We start from the raw sequence: 18,832 nt of genomic DNA on the forward strand, positions 1-18,832 counted from the left end.
TAAGTGGTGTTGGTCTTCTTATAGCTTGGTATTCACCCATCTGTGAGAACTACCTCCTGCTTGTCCTAGGAGAAAGCAGAGTTGCTTACCTGTAACAGGTGTTCTAGGACAGCAGAATGTTAGCCCTCAGGAAACCCGCCCACCACCCTGCGGAGTTGGGTTCTCCATTGGTTTATTTTATTTTTCACTTGTCTTTTTTCGCTAAGGTACAAGACTGAAGAGGGATCCCACGTGGATAGTGGCATGCTGGGCATACTCAATGTGCCAGTCAAAGTTTCTAGAAACTTTGAGAAGATTTCCATGCCAGGCTTCATCTGATTATGTCACCCATCTGTGAGGGCTAACATCCTGCTGTCCTAGGAGAACACCTGTTACAAGTAAGCAAATCTGCTTTCTCCCCTTGAACTGCCGATAGGGGAGAAACAGTCCTTGAAGACTGTTTTCTTGGTGGCGATTGGTTCGGCTTGGAGGATTTCGGATCTAAGACCTTGTCGTGCAGAGATCTTTTTCTACAGGTTTCGGACAACAGAGTATCGCTGTGTACGGTTCCTTCCTTTTTGCCGAAGGTTGTATCTTCGATTCATCTCAACAAGATGGTGGAATTGCCGGGTTTTTTCAGCACTTGACGTTAGATACGCCGCATGCAAAGGAGCTTCAGTTGTTGGATGCTTGTTGGGCTCTGGTGCGATATCGTAAGGATACCAAGGACTTTCGGAGATTGGAGCACCTTTTTGTTTTCTTCAGTAGAACAAAGAAGGGATGAAAGACTTCTAAGAGCATGATTGTGAGATGGTTGAAGGAAACAATGTTTTTGGCCTATCTATGTAAGGGTCGATCGGTTCCAGAGGGGTTACGGGCATATTCTTCTAGGGTGCAGGCAGCCTCCTGGGTGGAGTGTCAACTGGTATCTCCGCAGGAGATTTATCGGCTGGCGACATGGTCTTCCCTGCCCACTTTTACCAAACATTACCGCTTGGATGTTTGAGGAAAGTGTGTTGCGAGCGGGTCTTTTGGATTCCCATTGAGTGTATAGGGGTTGGGTACATCCCATTTGTCTGGACTGATCTGGGGTATAAACAGGAAAGGAAAATTGGTTCTTACCTAATTTTCATTCCTGGAATACTACAGATCAATCCAGAAAGACCCATCCCTTTTGGGTTTTGTTTTGGTTTTTTTTTTTTTTAAAGATCTTTCCCGCTTCAGGATACTAATAATGCTGTATTTGCACAGATGGTATATATGTTAAACAGATAGGGTTGGAAGTTTCATTGCCCATATCGGGGTTCTAGGTTTGTAGGGGGCTCCAAAAATTGATTCTCTGCTTGCACCAGAAGGACAGTATTTGGGTTTTTGGGGCATAGACATCTTGGCTTGGGTACAGGTCAATACTGAGGGACTGCAGGTGGCACTCTCAGTTAAGTAGCAGTGCCTGAAAAAGTTTTATTCTCATCCTCCATCTGCTGGTAGGAATGCAGAACCCTCTTGTCTGGACTGATCTCTGGTATTCCAGGAACGAAAATTATCAGGTAAGAGCCAATTTTCTTTTGGCTGTTTGGGGGACTGCCTTTTCCTTTTTTACTCAAGTAGCTTTAACTTCCTACTCAGTCATATCAGCAGTCTTAGGCGTTACCTAGTCCTGGGGCCCATCTAAGCTGCCTAGGGCTGCATTCTTATTCCCTGATATGCGATCCTCACTGGGACCATAATTTCTTGCTACATTCAGATTTAAGGTGGACTGGTCAGATATTTGGAGCAGGTCCTTAAGGTGTTCTGGGGCTCTTGAGTTCATACTCTTGTCACAATGGGGTTTAGGAATTGAATGGATGTTTAACTATGTTGGCCATTCAGTTGGTTCTATTCTGCCTGGTTGGTTTACCCTTGTTTGTAAGAACAAGGGGTTATGTTTCTTTTTGCAAGTCCTGAAGGTCTTGCATTCTCTCTTTTCCAGCCTTCCGTGCCCAGCAGGGGGAGGTTATAAGGATGGCGTGCCGCTTGGACCCGAAGACAGGCTTCCAGATGGCTACAGAGTGGCTGAGATTCCAGTTGGCGGCTCCTGTTGATGTTGGATCTATGAACTGTAAGTAGTGTGATGCTGAACAATAATTGATTGTAAGTGCTCCTGCGGGTACAGCCCAGCATTCTGCACTCTGTATGTTTCTGTTAATGGGGCACTACTAGCTGGAGTACCAGAGGGGGGGGACAAGCTGCCCAATATAGTTTGACTATATAGCAGCTCTGTAGGACAGGGGTGCAGCAGGCTTGGAAATTTAGCAAGAATTAATGACTGACCAGAGTGCAGACAATTTACAGATCACACATTGCTTTCAGCAGTAATTGTCTCTGGAGATTGTCTGCAGGAGTCTAATATCATCCCATTTGGAAGCCTTCGTTTCATCTTTTCAACGTCTTCCTGTGCTGGCAGGCAGTTAGCAAGATACACTCCCTCCACGATTGCCAGGAGCTTTCTGTCTTGCTCAGTGGTCACTAGCATAGTGGGTGGTCCAGAACTCAGTGCTGTAGGACTCTTCTCCACAGCTCCTTGGTCTTATCTTTTATGCGTTCTCCCTTTGCCTGAAGTCAGGAATCCTAATTGTGCTTCACTCAGGCTAACCAACAGGTGTCAGTGCTAGAATAAGCTTTGTTTTCCAGCAGTTGTGAGTACTGACTTTTCATTCCTCCAATTTCTGCAGGAACATAAGTCCACATGTCACTCTCACTGGATCTTCTGGTTAATGTTGTATAGGCGAGGGAGAGTCATATTGCTTTCTTGGAGCTTGTGTTTTGATGCTGTTCTTTCCCATCTCCCACCAGCTAAGACTAGAGAAGGCCTTTGCTCCATCTTCTCCCCTTCCTTTGTGCAGTGGGACGCCATGACTTTCTTTTCTGAGAGCGTCATCAGCCAGATGTTTCGGACTCTGGTCAAGGAGGTGTGTATTCTGGAAAGTGAGACATCCCCAACACCCAAACGCTTGTTCTTGTGCTATCTCCTTCAAAGGGAAACCAGATTGGTGTTAAATTCAGGGTTGCAATTTGAACACCTTGGAATTTTCAACCTTACATTATTTAGCCATTAGCATTCAGTTTTAGTTGACATGTACTCTCGTGAAGAGTTAATACGTTTAAAGACATTATCTGTATCATCTCAGTTTCTTGAGTTTTTTCCAGGGCCAAGTGAATTTAAGGACTGTTCCAAAGTTTTATTTCATGAATTGAATTTCTAAGATAATTAAGAAATTGTATTACCGATGTTATGTCCATATCCAAAGAACTCAAAGCAGAAGCAGAATCTCTAGACATTGAGAGTATTTGCATTATGTAGAACAAAAGACTAGATAAAGTGAAATCTTTTTTTGTTTTGTAAAGGTAACTTGTAAACCTGACACATTTGTGGTCCTCGATGACTGGAATTGAATAACTAGGCTGAGCCCAAGGAGCTATCAGAAATGGTCAAGGTGTATTCCAGGGGTAGCCACCTCCCATTCTCAGGAACCCCAAACAGGCCCGGTTTTCAGCATATTCACAGTGAATATTTTTTTATTTTATTATTTATTATAAATTTTTATATACCGCCGCTCATCAAAGATATCACGTCGGTGTACAGTGAACAGGAACTTACGCCGGAGCGTTATACATTTAACAGAGTTATATAAGCGTTATACAATTAACAATATGCATGAGATGGCGTTGAATACACTGTCTCCTGTTTGTGGGACTTGAGGACTGAAGCTGGCCACCCTTGTTATAGTTCATCAGAGCAGTTTCCACTCATTTGTGGCGTAAGCAAGGACATCAATAGAGCAGATCATTGTTGCATGTCATCTTCAACCACAAGTGCGTATCAACCGGTGCATCATTTCACTGCTCTGCTTCCTGTGCATTAAAGTACAGTTCTCATATAGCTAGTGAGAACAATGTGCCAGGAGAATTTTAGCTTATCTGTTAACAGATTAGTTCTCCACACCAGTCTGAATGATCCTTCCCTGATTATGTGCAGTTCAGATTACTGTCTCATGTAGCATATTGTATTGGAGTTTTCAGTTTTTAAAACTAGGGAAGTTGCTTGACTGAGATGAGAAGTCTTGCTGCTTTTTTGTCTGCTGATCTTGACAGACACGAGATATTGGTCTTAATCCAGAAAGGGAGGGACATGACAGCTATCCAGACTAGTATGATGAGTTAATATGATAGAGCTAAGCTAAAGTTTCAGTTGTCCTTACCTCTCTCATAGTACATCCTTTTCCTTTAATGTTCATGGACACTGGACTGTGAAATTCCAGCTGTGTCAGCACCTGTCTGTGGCTGATTCTCATATCTGCAGGGATGACGCTGCTGGAGTGCCACGGTGCATTTTAAATGAGCAATGACTGAGAGGATAAAAACATTCACCAGAACGCCTGCCATGTATCAACTGAATATTTCAGAGCAGGGATTTGGTTACAACCCATCTGCCCTTAGGGGAATCTCTGCCTGATGTTTCTTTTCTCCCTGCTTCCTGCTCTTTAGGAGATCCCGGTGAACAATGGCATAGAGCTGCTGCAGCAGGTCCTTAACTTTGAAACCAAGGACCCACTCATCCTGTCCTGCATTCTCACCAATGTCTCCGCGCTCTTTCCGTTTGTCACCTATAGACCTGAGTATCTGCCCCAGGTACTTTCCAAGGTAGGCAATGTTTTGCTTCTTCCTTCAAGTGGAAGTGTTGTTGTAACAGTGCCTGTGAAACAGCGCAAGATGTGCTGGCACATGTAGAATGAGTTAACTTTAGAATATTTATAGATTATACTATAATCCTTGTATGTCTGTAAACAGAAACTCTCTCCGGGTACTGTCTCTAAATGGGTTTGTTTTGCGCATACCATACATCCTATGTAACCAGTCATTACTTGCTGATTTGTACCTAGGAATGTTAATATTGTAAACTGTTGTGATCTTTATTTGGAATGATGGTATATAAAATGTCTAAATAAATTGAACCTCGCTCATAAGCCAGAGTCACAGCCTTCTGCCTTACCCCTTTATTTACATAATACAGTTCAGTGGAGGAATATTTAAAGGCCAACTTTAGGTCACCCTCCATTAATGCATTGATAAGGTGGGAAAATGAAATTTTAGTCTACCTGTTCTCCATAGCTTAGTTTAGTTTATTTTTTTTTATTTCCATCTTCTGTATGCGATGCACTCAGCAATAGCTGATCGGAACAGTGAACAACAAATAAAATAAACATAAAATACAATTAAAACATCATAAATACATAAAAATAAAATGGACCATTTACTGTTTTTTCTTGACCGACCATCAGAGATATCATGCCGGTTTACATGTAACAGGGGAGAACGAAGTGGGAAAAGAGCAGTTACAAAAAACAGGGTCATGAATAACTGGGAGGTGCATGAGGAAGATGCACGGAAAAGGAGAGCATCAGGCATGAAAGAGAAGGCAAACTTAAATACACAGTAGCAAATTTGAATATACAATAGCAAACATAAATACACGATATGTGTCCCAAACTTAGGTTGGGATGTAAATGCACAGGTAGATGGGGGCATGTAGAAATGTATAGGATAGTTGACTAAACCAAGAATAACACGTGTAGTTTAAAAAGTATGAGAACTGTATATAATACTAAATATAACATGAGTTTGTTAGAAAGTGATAGGCCAGAAGGCACAGAAGATGCTTTACATACAAGAGAATAAATCAAGGATTATATTGGGGGGGGGGGGGGGAATGAAGAAGGGAGCAGAATGAGCGGAACCTAAAATGAGCAGGAGACTGTGACTGGTGGAGTTGGAATGGCAGGTGAAGGATTAGCGAGGTTAAGGGTAGGCTTGCTAATTAGCCATGTTTTGAGTTTTACTTTGAATTTCTGAGCGCACTGCTGTAATCTGAGTTCGGGTGGCATAGAGTTCCAGGCATAAGGGCCAGCAATGGAAAAGGCATGCTCCTTAGTGGATTTGAGGTGTAGATGTTTCGGAGAGGGGATGTATAGAGTACCTTTGTAGGAGGATCTGGTGGGTCTGTTAGGGGCCTGGAGGAGAATCTTGTCTTTCATCCAGTACATGTTTTGGTTGTGGAGGGTTTTGTGTATAATTGTGAGTGTCTTGTAAACTATGCGTTGGTGGATGGGGAGCCAGTGCAGATTTTTGAGTATAGGGGTGATGTCGCATTTACGAGAGTTTGTGAGGATTCTCGCAGCTGCGTTTTGCAGAAGTTGGAGAGGTTTAATCGTGGCTTTGGGTAAACCAAGAAGGAGGGAGTTGCAGTAGTCTATTTTGGACATTTATTTTAGTTCTGTGGCTTGCAGAACTGTATGAAGGTTGCTAAGGTGGAGGAGGGGTCAAAGTTTTTTTTAAGGTATTGAGTTTAAAGAAGCAATCTTTCATAATTGAACTGATGAATTTTTGTAAGTTGAGGCGATTATCTATTATGACACCTAAATCTTGAGCTATGAGTGAGAAGGAAGCATTTGTAAGGGGGGGGGTGGTCTTGGAGTGGTTCAGGGGAGAGATTGAGTAGTTCGGTTTTAGATGCATTGAGGGTGAGGTTTAGAGAGGTGAGGAGGCTGTTTATAGATGAAAGTGCGTTTTCCCATCTTCGAATAGTGGTGGTTAGGGGGTGTCAGTGATGCGGATGAGAATTTACACGTCATCCGCATATATTTATTTATTGTATTTATTTATGAAACTTTTAATATACCGACATTCATAGGGCATATCATGCCGGTTTACAAATAACTGAAGCAGGTAGAAAATACAATGAACAGGGTGGGGGAGAGGGGAGCAGGCAAGAAAGTGGTGAGAGGTGGGCAGGGGAAGAGCAGCAAGGAAGGATAGGGCAGAAGGAAAGAGAGGAACAATCAACTTGATAAATATAATAATAAGAGGAACATAATTGTAACTGTTTTAAAATTATAAGTTAAGGCGAGGAACTTATTTACAATAGATCAATAACATGATTGATAGTTAGGGTTAAGGCTTTGACAGTGATAGATTCAAGAAAAAGAGGGGGGGGAGAGGGAGGGGGGAAATTAAGGGGGCAGGGAGAGTGGGCTGGGGGGGTAAGGGGTGGTTGAAAGGTGAAATGGAATGAGGATGATGATGGGAGGGAAGGTAGTGGGCTAGGTTTGATTGGCTTCTGGGTAGGCTTGCCTGAACAGCCAGGTCTTAACGCCTTTTTTGAAAGACTGTAAGGAGGGCTCAAGTCGTAGGTAATGGGGAAGTGAATTCCAAAGGGTGGGGCCGACAATGGTAAACACTCTTTCTCTGGTGTTGGAGAGGTGTGCGGTTTTGAGGGGTGGAGTGTGTAGGGTGCCTGCGAGGGCATTTCTAGTGGGTCGATTGGAGTTACGGAAGTGTGGCATGTCTTTAAGCCAGGCGGGGTTGTTTTTGTGAAGGGCATTGTGCAGGATGGTGAGGGTTTTATATTTAATGCGGTATGGTATGGGAAGCCAGTGCAGGTCTTTTAGTATGGGGGTTATGTGTTCTGTCTTATATATATATATATATATATATATATCTATATATATATATATATATATATAAGACAGAACACATAACCCCCATACTAAAAGACCTGCACTGGCTTCCCATATATATATATATATATATATATATATATATATATATATATATATATATATATATATATATATATATGGGGGTTATGTGTTCTGTCTTATATATATATATATATATATATATATATATATATATATATATAAGACAGAACACATAACCCCCATACTAAAAGACCTGCACTGGCTTCCCATACCATACCGCATTAAATATAAAACCCTCACCATCCTGCACAATGCCCTTCACAAAAACAACCCCGCCTGGCTTAAAGACATGCCACACTTCCGTAACTCCAATCGACCCACTATATATATATATATATATATATATATATATATATATATAGGATCCTTGAGAAACCTATCCACCTCTCCAGAGGCGTTCCTCATGGTCGTCAATTTTTATTTTGTAGAGTCTGTTGGTAAGGTAGGATTTGAACCATAGAAAGGGGGTGCCAGTGATGCCAATTTCACTGAGGCGTGTTAGGAGTATGTTGTGGTTAACAGTGTCAAAGGCTGCTGAGATGTCAAGAAGTGCAAGTAGGTATGCGTGACCTTTGTCAAAGCCTCTTAGAATGGTATCAGAGAGTGAAAGGAGAGTTTCAGTGTTGTATAGTTTTCGAAATCCAAATTGAGAGGGGAATAGGATGTTACATTTTTCTAGATGGTCAGAAAGTTGAATGTTGAGAGTTTTTTCAAGTACTTTTGATAGAAATGGAAGGTTAGAGATGAGGCGGAAGTTAGAGAGGTCATTAGGGTCGAGGCTGGGCTTCTTAAGAAGGGGTTTGACGGTGGCTTGCTTGAGAGGATCGGGAATAATTCCTGTGGAGAGCGAGGAGTTGATGAAATCTGCAATGGGTTTTGCTATGTTGTTGGGTATTGTTAGTAGGGCTTTGGTGGGAAGTGTGTCGGAGGGGTGTCGAGCAGATCTCATTTTTTTGAGTAAGTTTTCTATTTCTATTGATAGTTCAAAGGAGCTGAATGGAGTCAGTGAGGTGGTGGGACGAGGAGTGGGAGGGAGGGTTCAGGTAGGAAAGCTTTGTACAAGTTTTGAGACATTTTCATTGAAGTGGAAGGCAAGTTTATCACATTTAATTTGAGTATCCGAATCAGTCGGGCTAGTAATAGGCTTGGTGAGCTCGGCAACATAGGAAAAAAGGGCCTTGGCATTAAATTGGAGGTCATGTATTCTCTTAGGGGTAGATTTTATAAATGTACGCACGGGCGTACTTTTGTTCATGCATCAGGCGTGAACAAAAATACGCTGGATTTTATAAGATACGCACGTAGCCGCGCGTATCTTATAAAATCCGGGGTCGGCGCGTGCAAGGGGGTGCACATTTGTGCAACCTGCGTGCACCGAGCCCAGCGCGCGCTGCCTGTTCCCTCTGCGGCCGCTCCGATTTCGGAGCGGCCTCGGAGGGAACTTTCCTTCCGCCTCCCCTCACCTTCCCCTCCCTTCCCCTACCTAACCCCCCCTACCTTTGTTGGCAGATTTACGCCTGCGGAAAGCAGGTGTAAATCTGCGCGCGCCAGTGGGCTGCTGGCGCGCCATCACCCGACCCGGGGGCATGGTCTGGAGGCCTCGAACACGCCCCAGGGCCCGCCCCAGGGCCCGCCCCAGAAACGCCGCGTCACTCGCGGCATGCCCCCCGACAAGCCTCTCCACGCAAGCCCCGGGACTTATGCGCGTTATGCAAAATAGGCTCGGCACACGAAGGGGGGGTTTGGGGTAGGTTTTCGTGGAGTATGCGCGTACCCCTTTGAAAATCTACCCCTTAGCATAGAAGTCTTTTTTTGGTTTTGAGGATAGCAGTCTGGTATTTGTGAAGGGCAGTTTTGTAGTTGGCCAGGAGGGAAGAGGATGGGTCTTGGCGCCATTTCTTTTCAAGGTGTGTAAGGGCATGTTTGAGGGTCTTGAGATCGGTGGTGTACCAAGGTTTTTTTGTATTTTTGGAAGAGTTGAGGAGTTTAGTGGTGAGGGGGCATAAGGAATTCGCACCGCTAGAGGTGGTCATTCCAGGATGCGAGGGCCGCATCAGTGTCTGTGCAGTTGAGCTTGCTTAGGTTGTGGGAGAGGGATGAGATGAGGTCGTCTCTGCTACATGATTTCCTGAAGTGAATAGTTATCTGGGGGGGGGGGGGGGGGGTTGGGGGACCTGCACTCAGTCAGGAGGGGGGTTGTGAGTAGAGAGTGGTCAGACCAGGGTATGAGAGTGCAGGATGGGGCAGCGTTGGGTTGGAGTTAATGAATATTAAATCGAGGGTGTGACCAGCTTTATGCGTGGGAGTGTCGACTATTTGGGTGAATCCCATGGCAATGAGGGAGGAGAGGAAGGCTTTGCAGGAAGGGTGTGCAGGTGGTGGCATCCACGTGGAGGTTGAAGTCCCCAAGAATGATAGCAGGGCTATGAAGATCAATGTTTTGCATTAGAAATTCAGTGAGGGGTGAGGGGTTGTTGTCGAGGATGCCTGGGGGAGCGTATATGAGACAGAGTTGAAAGAAGGAGGACTTGAATAGGCCAACTTCTATTTGGGTATTGTGATTGTGGGAAGTGATGAAAATTTCAACTTTTTTTGTTGCTAGGAGGAGGCCTTCTCCTCTTCTTTTTGGTCGAGGTAATGAGAATATGTCGTAGCTGTGTATAGGTAATTGATTCAGTAGAACAGTGTCTGTTTCCTTAAGCCAGGTTTCGGTGAGGGTGAGTATGTCTGGATTAGAGTCAAGTAGGATGTCATTGATAATAGGAATTTTTTTTTAGATACTTTGCAACTCTCAATCTAAGAGTGAAGGTTGTTAGGCCAAGTAACTGTGTGAAAGGAGAAAGCATGATGGGGAGTAAATTTTGGTGGCGAAGGGAGAAAGGGTTATTTAGTGGCTTCCTGTGGTTGTGATACCAATGGTTGAGGATAGGAATAGGGTGAGTGAGCATGTTGGCTGTCATGGTGACGCTGGAGGATGAATAAGGTGGAGGGATGGAGGGGGAGGTATGTGAGGCGGGGGGGGGGGGGACAGGGGTAAAATCAACTAGATAAGTCAGGGGAAGGGTGTGAACGCGGTGAGTCGATTGTTTCGGTAGCCTGAGGGGGGAGGGGAGGCACGTACAGAGCGAGGTGTGGTTAGCTGAAGAGTGGGGGAGGCAAAGTCTGTACCAGGTGTGCAGGAATTATCTTAGGAATGATGAGCAGTCATATCCAATGATTTTAACTCCCACTTTCAGGGAGCAACCAGGCTTTTACCCTTTTCCTAAATGTCAAATTAGACTCAATCCTAATATCCTGAGGAACCAAATTCCACAGCTCAGATTCTCTTACGAAGAACTTCCTTAGCGTTCGGGTAGGTCAGTCCCAACGAGTAGGTTATGCACCTCTGCCAGCAGATGGAGATGGAGCAAAAGCTAACATCACAGCTATATAGTCCCGCCCATCAGTCTGCCCGTATCCTCCATCTCCAGTAGATGGTGGACATGCAGAAGTGGGCGAAGAAAAAAATTGCTTTTTCCTCCTTGGTCCATCATAGGCAGACTGCTTTAGTGGATTGCCGGGCATCCAGGACTGGTGATCCTGGTGGCTTCAGATGAGCCTCATCAGCCTCGGTGTGCAGATATTCAGAGTTTGCTGTGCAGCACCCCTCTAAGGTTTCCATCTTATAAAGTGTTATTTGCCAGAGTCAGATGTTTCACAAGGATCTGGATTGTATTTTGTCTAATGGTTGTGCCTTTAAGAGGGTTCAATTAGTAAAGCGAGTTATTCTTGGATTTTGTTGGCTGTAATACGGAAAGTTCAACTCCAATTTTGGAGTCTGAAGTTGTTTTGCCCCTCTTAAGGCTATTTCTTTAGCCTGCTCCTGTTGAAGATAGCCTTCCTAATCACTATTGTTTGGCTTGTAGGGTGTCAGTTGCAGGTGCTTTTGTTTATGGAGCCTTTGATTAAGAAGAGTCCAGACTCATACAGTACTCTTTCCTTCCAAAGATCATTTCCAATTTTCAGATTGTCGTTAGAATCTGTCAGACAAGCTCCTTTTCGCAGATAAGCTGATTCTAGAGACTATGCACTCCTTTGCCCCTTTAATATGAGGAGACATCTTTCTGTTATCTGACGATTTCTAGCATTTTTAGGTACTCTGATCAAACACGGAAAAGTTGGATGGTCTCTCAGGCTATGATAGCGTGCTGGTTTAAGGAGATAATTCAGTAGCTTATGTGGCTTCCAGTACTTCTTGCTGAAGGGAGGTATGAGCTCATTCCACACGGGTGCACTCTGTTTCTTAGGTTGACTTGCAGTTGTTCACTTTTAGAGCAAAAGCAGCAATGTGGTAGTCTTTGTATGCCTTACCACCTGCATATCAGAGCTAGAAAAGAGGCCTGTTTTGCCTTGGCGGTGTTGAGGGACTAGAGCAGCATCCCACCCTAGAAGGGTGAAATTCCCTGTAGGTACCAGGATCAGTCCAGACAGTGGGTTATCTCCCCTTTCCAGCAGATGGAGTCAGAGAGAACTTTGAAGGGTGCTTCCTTATAAGGCAGTGCACCCTCTACTAATCCTCAGTATTCCCTGTACTTACCAGGATCAGTGCAGACAGTGGGTTATCTCCCCCTTCCAGCAGATGGAGTCAGAGAGAACTTTGAAGGATGCTTCCTTATAAGGCAGTGCACCCTCTACTAATCCTCAGTATTCCCTGTACGTACCAGGATCAGTGCAGACAGTGGGTTATCTCCCCCTTCCAGCAGATGGAGTCAGAGAGAACGTTGAAGGATGCTTCCTTGTAAGGTAGTGCACCCTCTACTAATCCTCAGTATTCCCTGTACGTACCAGGATCAGTCCAGACAGTGGTTAAGAACATAAGAAAATGCCATACTGGGTCAGACCAAGGTTCCATCAAGCCCAGCATCCTGTTTCCAACAGTGGCCAATCCAGGCCATAAGAACCTGGCAAGTACCGAAAAACTAAGTCTATTCCATGTTACCATTGCTAATGGCAGTGGCTATTCTCTAAGTGAACTTAATAGCAGGTAATGGACTTCTCCTCCAAGAACTTATCCAATCCTTTTTTAAACACAGCTATACTAACTGCACTAACCACATCCTCTGGTAACAAATTCCAGAGTTTAATTGTGCATTGAGTGAAAAAGAACTTTCTCCGATTAGTCTTAAATGTGCTACTTGCTAACTTCATGGAATGCCCCCTAGTCCTCCTGTTATTCGAAAGTGTAAATAACCGATTCACATCTACTTGTTCAAGACCTCTCATGATTTTAAACACCTCTATCATATCCTTCCTCAGCCATCTCTTCTCCAATCTGAACAGCCCTAACCTCTTCAGCCTTTCCTCATAGGGGAGCTGTTCCATCCCCTTTATCATTTTGGTTGCCCTTCTCTGTATCTTCTCCATCGCAACTATATCTTTTTTGAGATGCGGCGACCAGAATTGTACACAGCATTCAAGCTGTGGTCTCACCATGGAGCGATATAGAGGCATTATGACATTTTCTGGAACCTGTAGAAATCCAACACGAATGCTGGTATTAAGTAATACAGTCCCAATACTTCATTCAGGTATATAAATGTAAAGTCTCATTTATTCGAAAATTGGCAACTCCATTGTTATAAAGCGCAATCTTTCATGCACACGGGGGACCCCGTGTGCATGAAAGATTGCGCTTTATAACAATGGAGTTGCCAATTTTCGAATAAATGAGACTTTACATTTATATACCTGAATGAAGTATTGGGACTGTATTACTTAATACCAGCATTCGTGTTGGATTTCTACATAACTGGTTTGAATGCTGGCCATAGCTCGGTTTGCTTGTGGTTTATTTTCTGGAACCTAACATCGTGTAACTACAGCAAGGGTTATTTTTCCCTATATGCAACACCTTGCACTTGTCCACATTAAATTTCGTCTGCCATTTGGATGCCCAATCTTCAAGTCTTGCAAGGTCCTCCTGTAATGTATCACAATCTGCTTGTGATTTAACTACTCTGAATAATTTTGTATCATTGTTTACTTTTTGTCACATCTTTTGTCACATCTTTATCATAAAAGAACCAAGGGTGATTGGTTCCAACAGCTCTAAAGCTACCTAGTGACACATGAAATTTCATAAAGTTCTCCCTTTCAATTTGTTCCCTCTGGGTCATATCTCTGGGTCAGTCGAGTTGCTATCCTGAGAGTAAAGCTATAGATAGCTATCGCTTCAATGATAGTGACTCAAGAATTCAAGATATTCTTAGCTACCATGTCTCATGTGAATTCCACACCCTTTTTCACAATCATTACAGGAGGACCTTGCAAGACTGGAAGATTGGGCATCCAAATGGCAGAAGTGCAAGGTGTTGGATATAGGGAAAAATAACCCTTGCTGTAGTTACACAATGTTAGGTTCCCTGTACGTACCCGGATCAGTCCAGACTGCTGGGTTATGCCTCCCCTCCAGCAGATGGAGTCAGAGAAAAGCTGAAAGGCACCCCCTAGATATACCGGTGTGCCACCTGCGATCCCTCAGTATTTTCTCTGACTCCAGCAGATTGAGAGGCATAACCTGCAGTCCTGGTCTTTCTGCATTTCTACTTTGATTATCCAGGTTTTTTTGTTGAAGTAGCACTGACTAGATCAACTAGTTTGTTCCCTCCCTTTAAAAAAAAAAAAGAAAAGGGGAAGGAAGTTTTTAAAGGAAAGTTAGTTTTTTATTTCGTGTTACCTGCGCAGTGAGAAGGCAGGATTAAGGGCAGGCTTGGTAGGGCAATGCCCTCAGACCATTTACCCAGAGCTAGATAGTCCCAGTGGGTCCAGGGGGAGAGATTACTGGTGGGCCGGTCACCCTCCCCCCACATTTGTAGTATTCCAGAGGTTTTCCTCTGAAGGGGGCTTAGAAGGAGCACGTTATTTGTTAAAAAAAAAAAAAAAAAAAAGATTCAGTGATTGGAGAGCCACTTGAGTCCTGTTGGTGACAGGCAGTGAGCTTATTCTTTCAGCCCCGGCCTGCCGTGGTTCAGCCCTGGTTCACCCGGCGCATTGCTCTAGTGTAGGGGCTGCCCCTTACCTTTTGGCGCGCTTTCCTGCAGCTTGTCTTCCTGCCTCTTCATGCCACGATCTTCGGTCTGCATGGCATCCGGAGGGGCGGGGGCGCGACTCTCCCGAGAGGGTCCCTGCTCCCAATGTCTTCCCGGGGGCGAGGGACCCTCTTGGGGCCGAGCGCTGCACGCAGTGTTTCTTCTTGATCTGCAACAGAGTGGACATGCCGGAAGGAGTGGAGAGAATGAGACGGGATTTAAGGAAACTGGAAGAGTGGTCGAAGATATGGCAGCTGAGATTCAATGCCAAGAAGTGCAAAGTCATGCATATGGGGAGTGGAAATCCGAATGAACTGTATTCGATGGGGGGGGAAAGGCTGATGTGCACGGAGCAGGAGAGGGACCTAGGGGTTATAGTGTCTAATGATATGAAGTCTGCGAAACAATGCGACAAGGCGATAGCAAAAGCCAGAAGAATGCTGGGCTGCATAAAGAGAGGAATATCGAGTAAGAAAAGGGAAGTGATTATCCCCTTATACAGGTCCTTGGTGAGGCCTCACCTGGAGTACTGTGTTCAGTTCTGGAGACCGTATCTACAAAGAGACAAGATGGAAGCGGTACAGAGAAGAGCGACCAAAAAGGTGGAGGGTCTTCATCGGATGTCATATGTAGAGAAATTGAAGAATCTAAATATGTACACCCTGGAGGAAAGGAGGAACAGGGGTGATATGATTCGGACCTTCAGATACTTGAAAAACTTTAACGATCCAAAGACAGCGACAAACCTTTTCCGTCAGAAAAAAATCAGCAGAACCAGAGGTCACGAGCTGAGGCTCCAGGGAGGAAGACTAAGAACCAATGTCAGGAAATATTTCTTCACGGAGAGAGTGATGGATGCCTGGAATGCCCTTCCGGAGGAAGTGGTGAAGTCCAAAACTGTGAAGGACTTCAAAGGGGCGTGGGATAAACACTGTGGATCCATCAGGTCTAGAGGAAGTGTATAAAGAGGAGGCAGCAAAACACTGCACGGAGCGGCAGTAGCCACAGAGGCATTCACGGAGCGGGATGCCAGTGGTTGGTGTTCCACCTTCACGGAACGGAAGGATGGAGGCCTGCCATCTCCATATTTAAAAAACAAAAAAAAAACAGGGGTGGGCAAGAATATGTAAAATTAACGAAGAGTTCATAAGCTATAGGTATTACCAATTATTAGGCTTATTCAATATTTGTTGATAGATAATGTGGCTACTTCACTTTCAATACATATCCAACATAGCTCTCTGCTTCAACAGCAGGGGAGAAGTAAAACTAATACTTCACACATCCAGCATAGCTCTCTGCTTCAACGGCAGGGGAGAAGTAAAACTAATACTTCACGCATATCCAGCATAGCTCTCTGCTTCAACGGCAGGGGAGAAGTAAAACTAATAGTTCACACATCCAGCATAGCTCTCTGCTTCAACGGCAGGGGAGAAGTAAAACTAATACTTCACGCATATCCAGCATAGCTCTCTGCTTCAACGGCAGGGGAGAAGTAAAACTAATAGTTCACGCTTATCCAGCATAGCTCTCTGCTACAATGGCAGGGGAGAAGAAAAACAACCAATAAGGGCTGAATAACATAGTCTGGGTAAAACAAATAAGCATGGGTGTAGCTTGCTTATTACGGCGGTTACTACCCCTAACTAATCAAGCTTGATATTTCACTTGGATGCAGCTCCATCACTGCTCTCTGCATTAATGGTGGGGGTGAAAGGGAAATAGAACCAAAGGTTACTAGGAGCCAAGAGAAACAGATAAGTATGAGAAAAAAAAAAGAAGTGTGAGGCTTGCTGGGCAGACTGGATGGGCCGATTGGTCGTCTTCTGCCGTCATTTCTATGTTTCTATGGCGCGGCAGAGGAGAGTGCCTGGGTCCTGGTCGGCAGCCCCGCCTCCCATAGAGAAGGAGGCGGCGGACATTTTGGACACGTTGCCGACAGAAGGGACAGCGTCGGAGGAGGAGGATTCCCCTCCTCCTTCCTCGCCTGCCCTAAGCCCGTAGAGTACGCTCAATTCTGAAGCTCCTCGGCCCCCCCCCCTCCCTCCCGGCCCGCGGGAGACACCTTTAAGTGGCCAGTCCCGTTTTCCTCACAGTTTGTGCTGTTGATGCACAAAGCATTCTTGGAGGCAGAGGCAGGTTGGGAGGCAGCTGGTCCCTCTCCACCTAAGATCCCTAGGGCAGCACCTGATCACGGGAAAGCGGGGGCTCGTTGTCCTCGTCCACAGGGGGGGCACAGGAGTTCCGGAGGCCCTGGATCCCACTCCGGACCTTCCGGTTACAGCCAGAGGGGGCGATTTGGATGGTCAGGTGTCTGTGGAGGGGGATGACCCCCAAGTTCATCGATTGTTTGGTAAGGACGAGCTAAACTATTTGATTCCACATGTTTTGAAGGAGCTGGAAATCTCGGCACCACACCAGGAAGCGGACACTTTCTCGGGGGATGTAGCTCTGGCGGGCCTTCAGGACCCCCCCTCCCCCCCCCCCCCACAAACTTTTCCCTTTCATCCCAAATTGTTCCAGATTGTCTCTTAAGGAATGGGATCTTCCAGAAGCTTCTTTGCGGGTTAGCAGAGCTATGGATAAGTTGTATCCCCTGCCGTCTGAATCCTTGGAACTTCTCAAGACTCCCACAGTGGATTCAGCGGTCACGGCCATGATAAAGCATACTACCATCCCCGGTATAGCGTTGAAGGTTCTCCAGGACCGGAAGTTTGAGATCTTATTGAAGCGCATCTTTGAGGTTGCGGCATTAGGGTCCGGGCGGCGGTCTGTAGCAGCCTAGTGCAGAGGGCCACTCTTCGCTGGGTTCAACAATTGTTTACAGCACTGGATCTTCCGCCAGACGAAGCAGAGCAGGCCAACTGAGTGGAGGCTGCGGTCGCCTACACAGTGGATGCCTTATATGATCTACTGCGGACTTCGGCTCGCACTATGTCTTCTTCAGTATCCGCCAGGCAGTTGCTTTGGCTCCGTTGCTGGGCGGCAGATGCTTCCTCTAAGTCACGTTTGGGTTCTTTTCCCTGCAGGGGAAATTTGTTTGGAGACGAGCTGGATCAACTCATCAAGGACTTGGGAGACAACAAGGTTTATAAGTTGCCTGAGGACAAGCCCCGACAGTCTCGATCCTTCGGGAATTCCAGGGGTCGGTTTCGGGGTCAGCGCCGGTTCCATATGGGGAGGGGAGGTTCCTTTCCCCAGGGACAGCAAGCGTCGAGGGCACAATCTTGGACACCTTCCTTTCGTGGTAGGCAGCCTCAGCGGTCAGGATCCTCGCAGGCCTTTACCCCCAACAAAGCTACACAATGAAGGTGCGCAGGCCCATTCCTCCATTCCGCGCATTGGGGGTCGGTTGTGTCCCTATTTCGGGAGGAATGGGTCAAGATAGACTCTGACCAGTGGGTCCTCGACGTTATAAGTCACAGTTACGTGTTGGATTTTGCTCGTCCGCTCCGGGATCTTTTTCTGACGTCGTCATGCAGTCCACCGGAAAAGCAGCTGGATATTTCACAAACTTTGGACCATTTGAGGACACTGGGGGCAGTGGTCCCAGTTCCGCTGGCCGAATGTCGGACTGGCCAGTATTCCATATACTTCGTGGTTCCAAAGAAGGTAGGCACATTCAGGCCAATCTTGGATTTAAAGCGGGTCAACAGGGCCTTACGCGTTCCTCGTTTTCGCATGGAGACGCGGTCTGTCATTACGGCCGTCCACAAGGGAGAATTTTTGGCTTCTTTGGATCTAACCGAGGCGTATCTCCACATCGGAATCCGAGAGCAGCATCAGACATACCTGAGGTTCATGGCGTTGGGGGACCATTTGCAGTTTTGTGCCCTTCCGTTCGAGTTAGCAACGGCCCCAAGAGTGTTCACCAAGGTTCTGGTGGTCGTCACAGCCTTTCTACGCCGTTAAGGAATACTGGTACATCCCTATCTCAATGATTGGCTCATCCGGGCAAAGTCAGAAGCATTGTGCAAGCGGGCGGTTCGACTGGTGGTGGAGCAGCTTCAGAAGCTAGGTTGGGTAGTCAACTTCACGAAGAGCCAGCTAAAACCGACCCAACAATTGGAGTTCTTGGGAGCCCGATTCGATACTTCGAAAGGCAAGGTGTTCTGCCACATCAGCGAATGGTCAATCTGATGGCACAAGTGCAGAACCTGTTGGATCTCCCGTTACCTATGGCCTGGGATTATTTACAAGTCATTGGAC

General features: G+C 45.7%; 1 protein-coding gene across 2 annotated transcripts in view; it reads left to right on the forward strand.

Annotated features, from left to right (window-relative positions):
• XPO5 (exportin 5) overlaps positions 1 to 18,832 on the forward strand; it is a 404,361-nt gene that overhangs the window by 149,817 nt on the left and 235,712 nt on the right. For both annotated transcript variants that reach the window (XM_029592834.1, XM_029592835.1), the window contains 3 exons: positions 1,949 to 2,077; positions 2,812 to 2,927; positions 4,504 to 4,659. In XM_029592834.1, the coding sequence (XP_029448694.1) occupies positions 1,949 to 2,077; positions 2,812 to 2,927; positions 4,504 to 4,659 (401 nt within the window). The remainder of the gene's footprint in view (positions 1 to 1,948; positions 2,078 to 2,811; positions 2,928 to 4,503; positions 4,660 to 18,832) is intronic.

The sequence above is a fragment of the Rhinatrema bivittatum genome, chromosome 3, assembly GCF_901001135.1.
Source record: "Rhinatrema bivittatum chromosome 3, aRhiBiv1.1, whole genome shotgun sequence".
NCBI classification, from domain to species: domain Eukaryota; kingdom Metazoa; phylum Chordata; class Amphibia; order Gymnophiona; family Rhinatrematidae; genus Rhinatrema; species Rhinatrema bivittatum.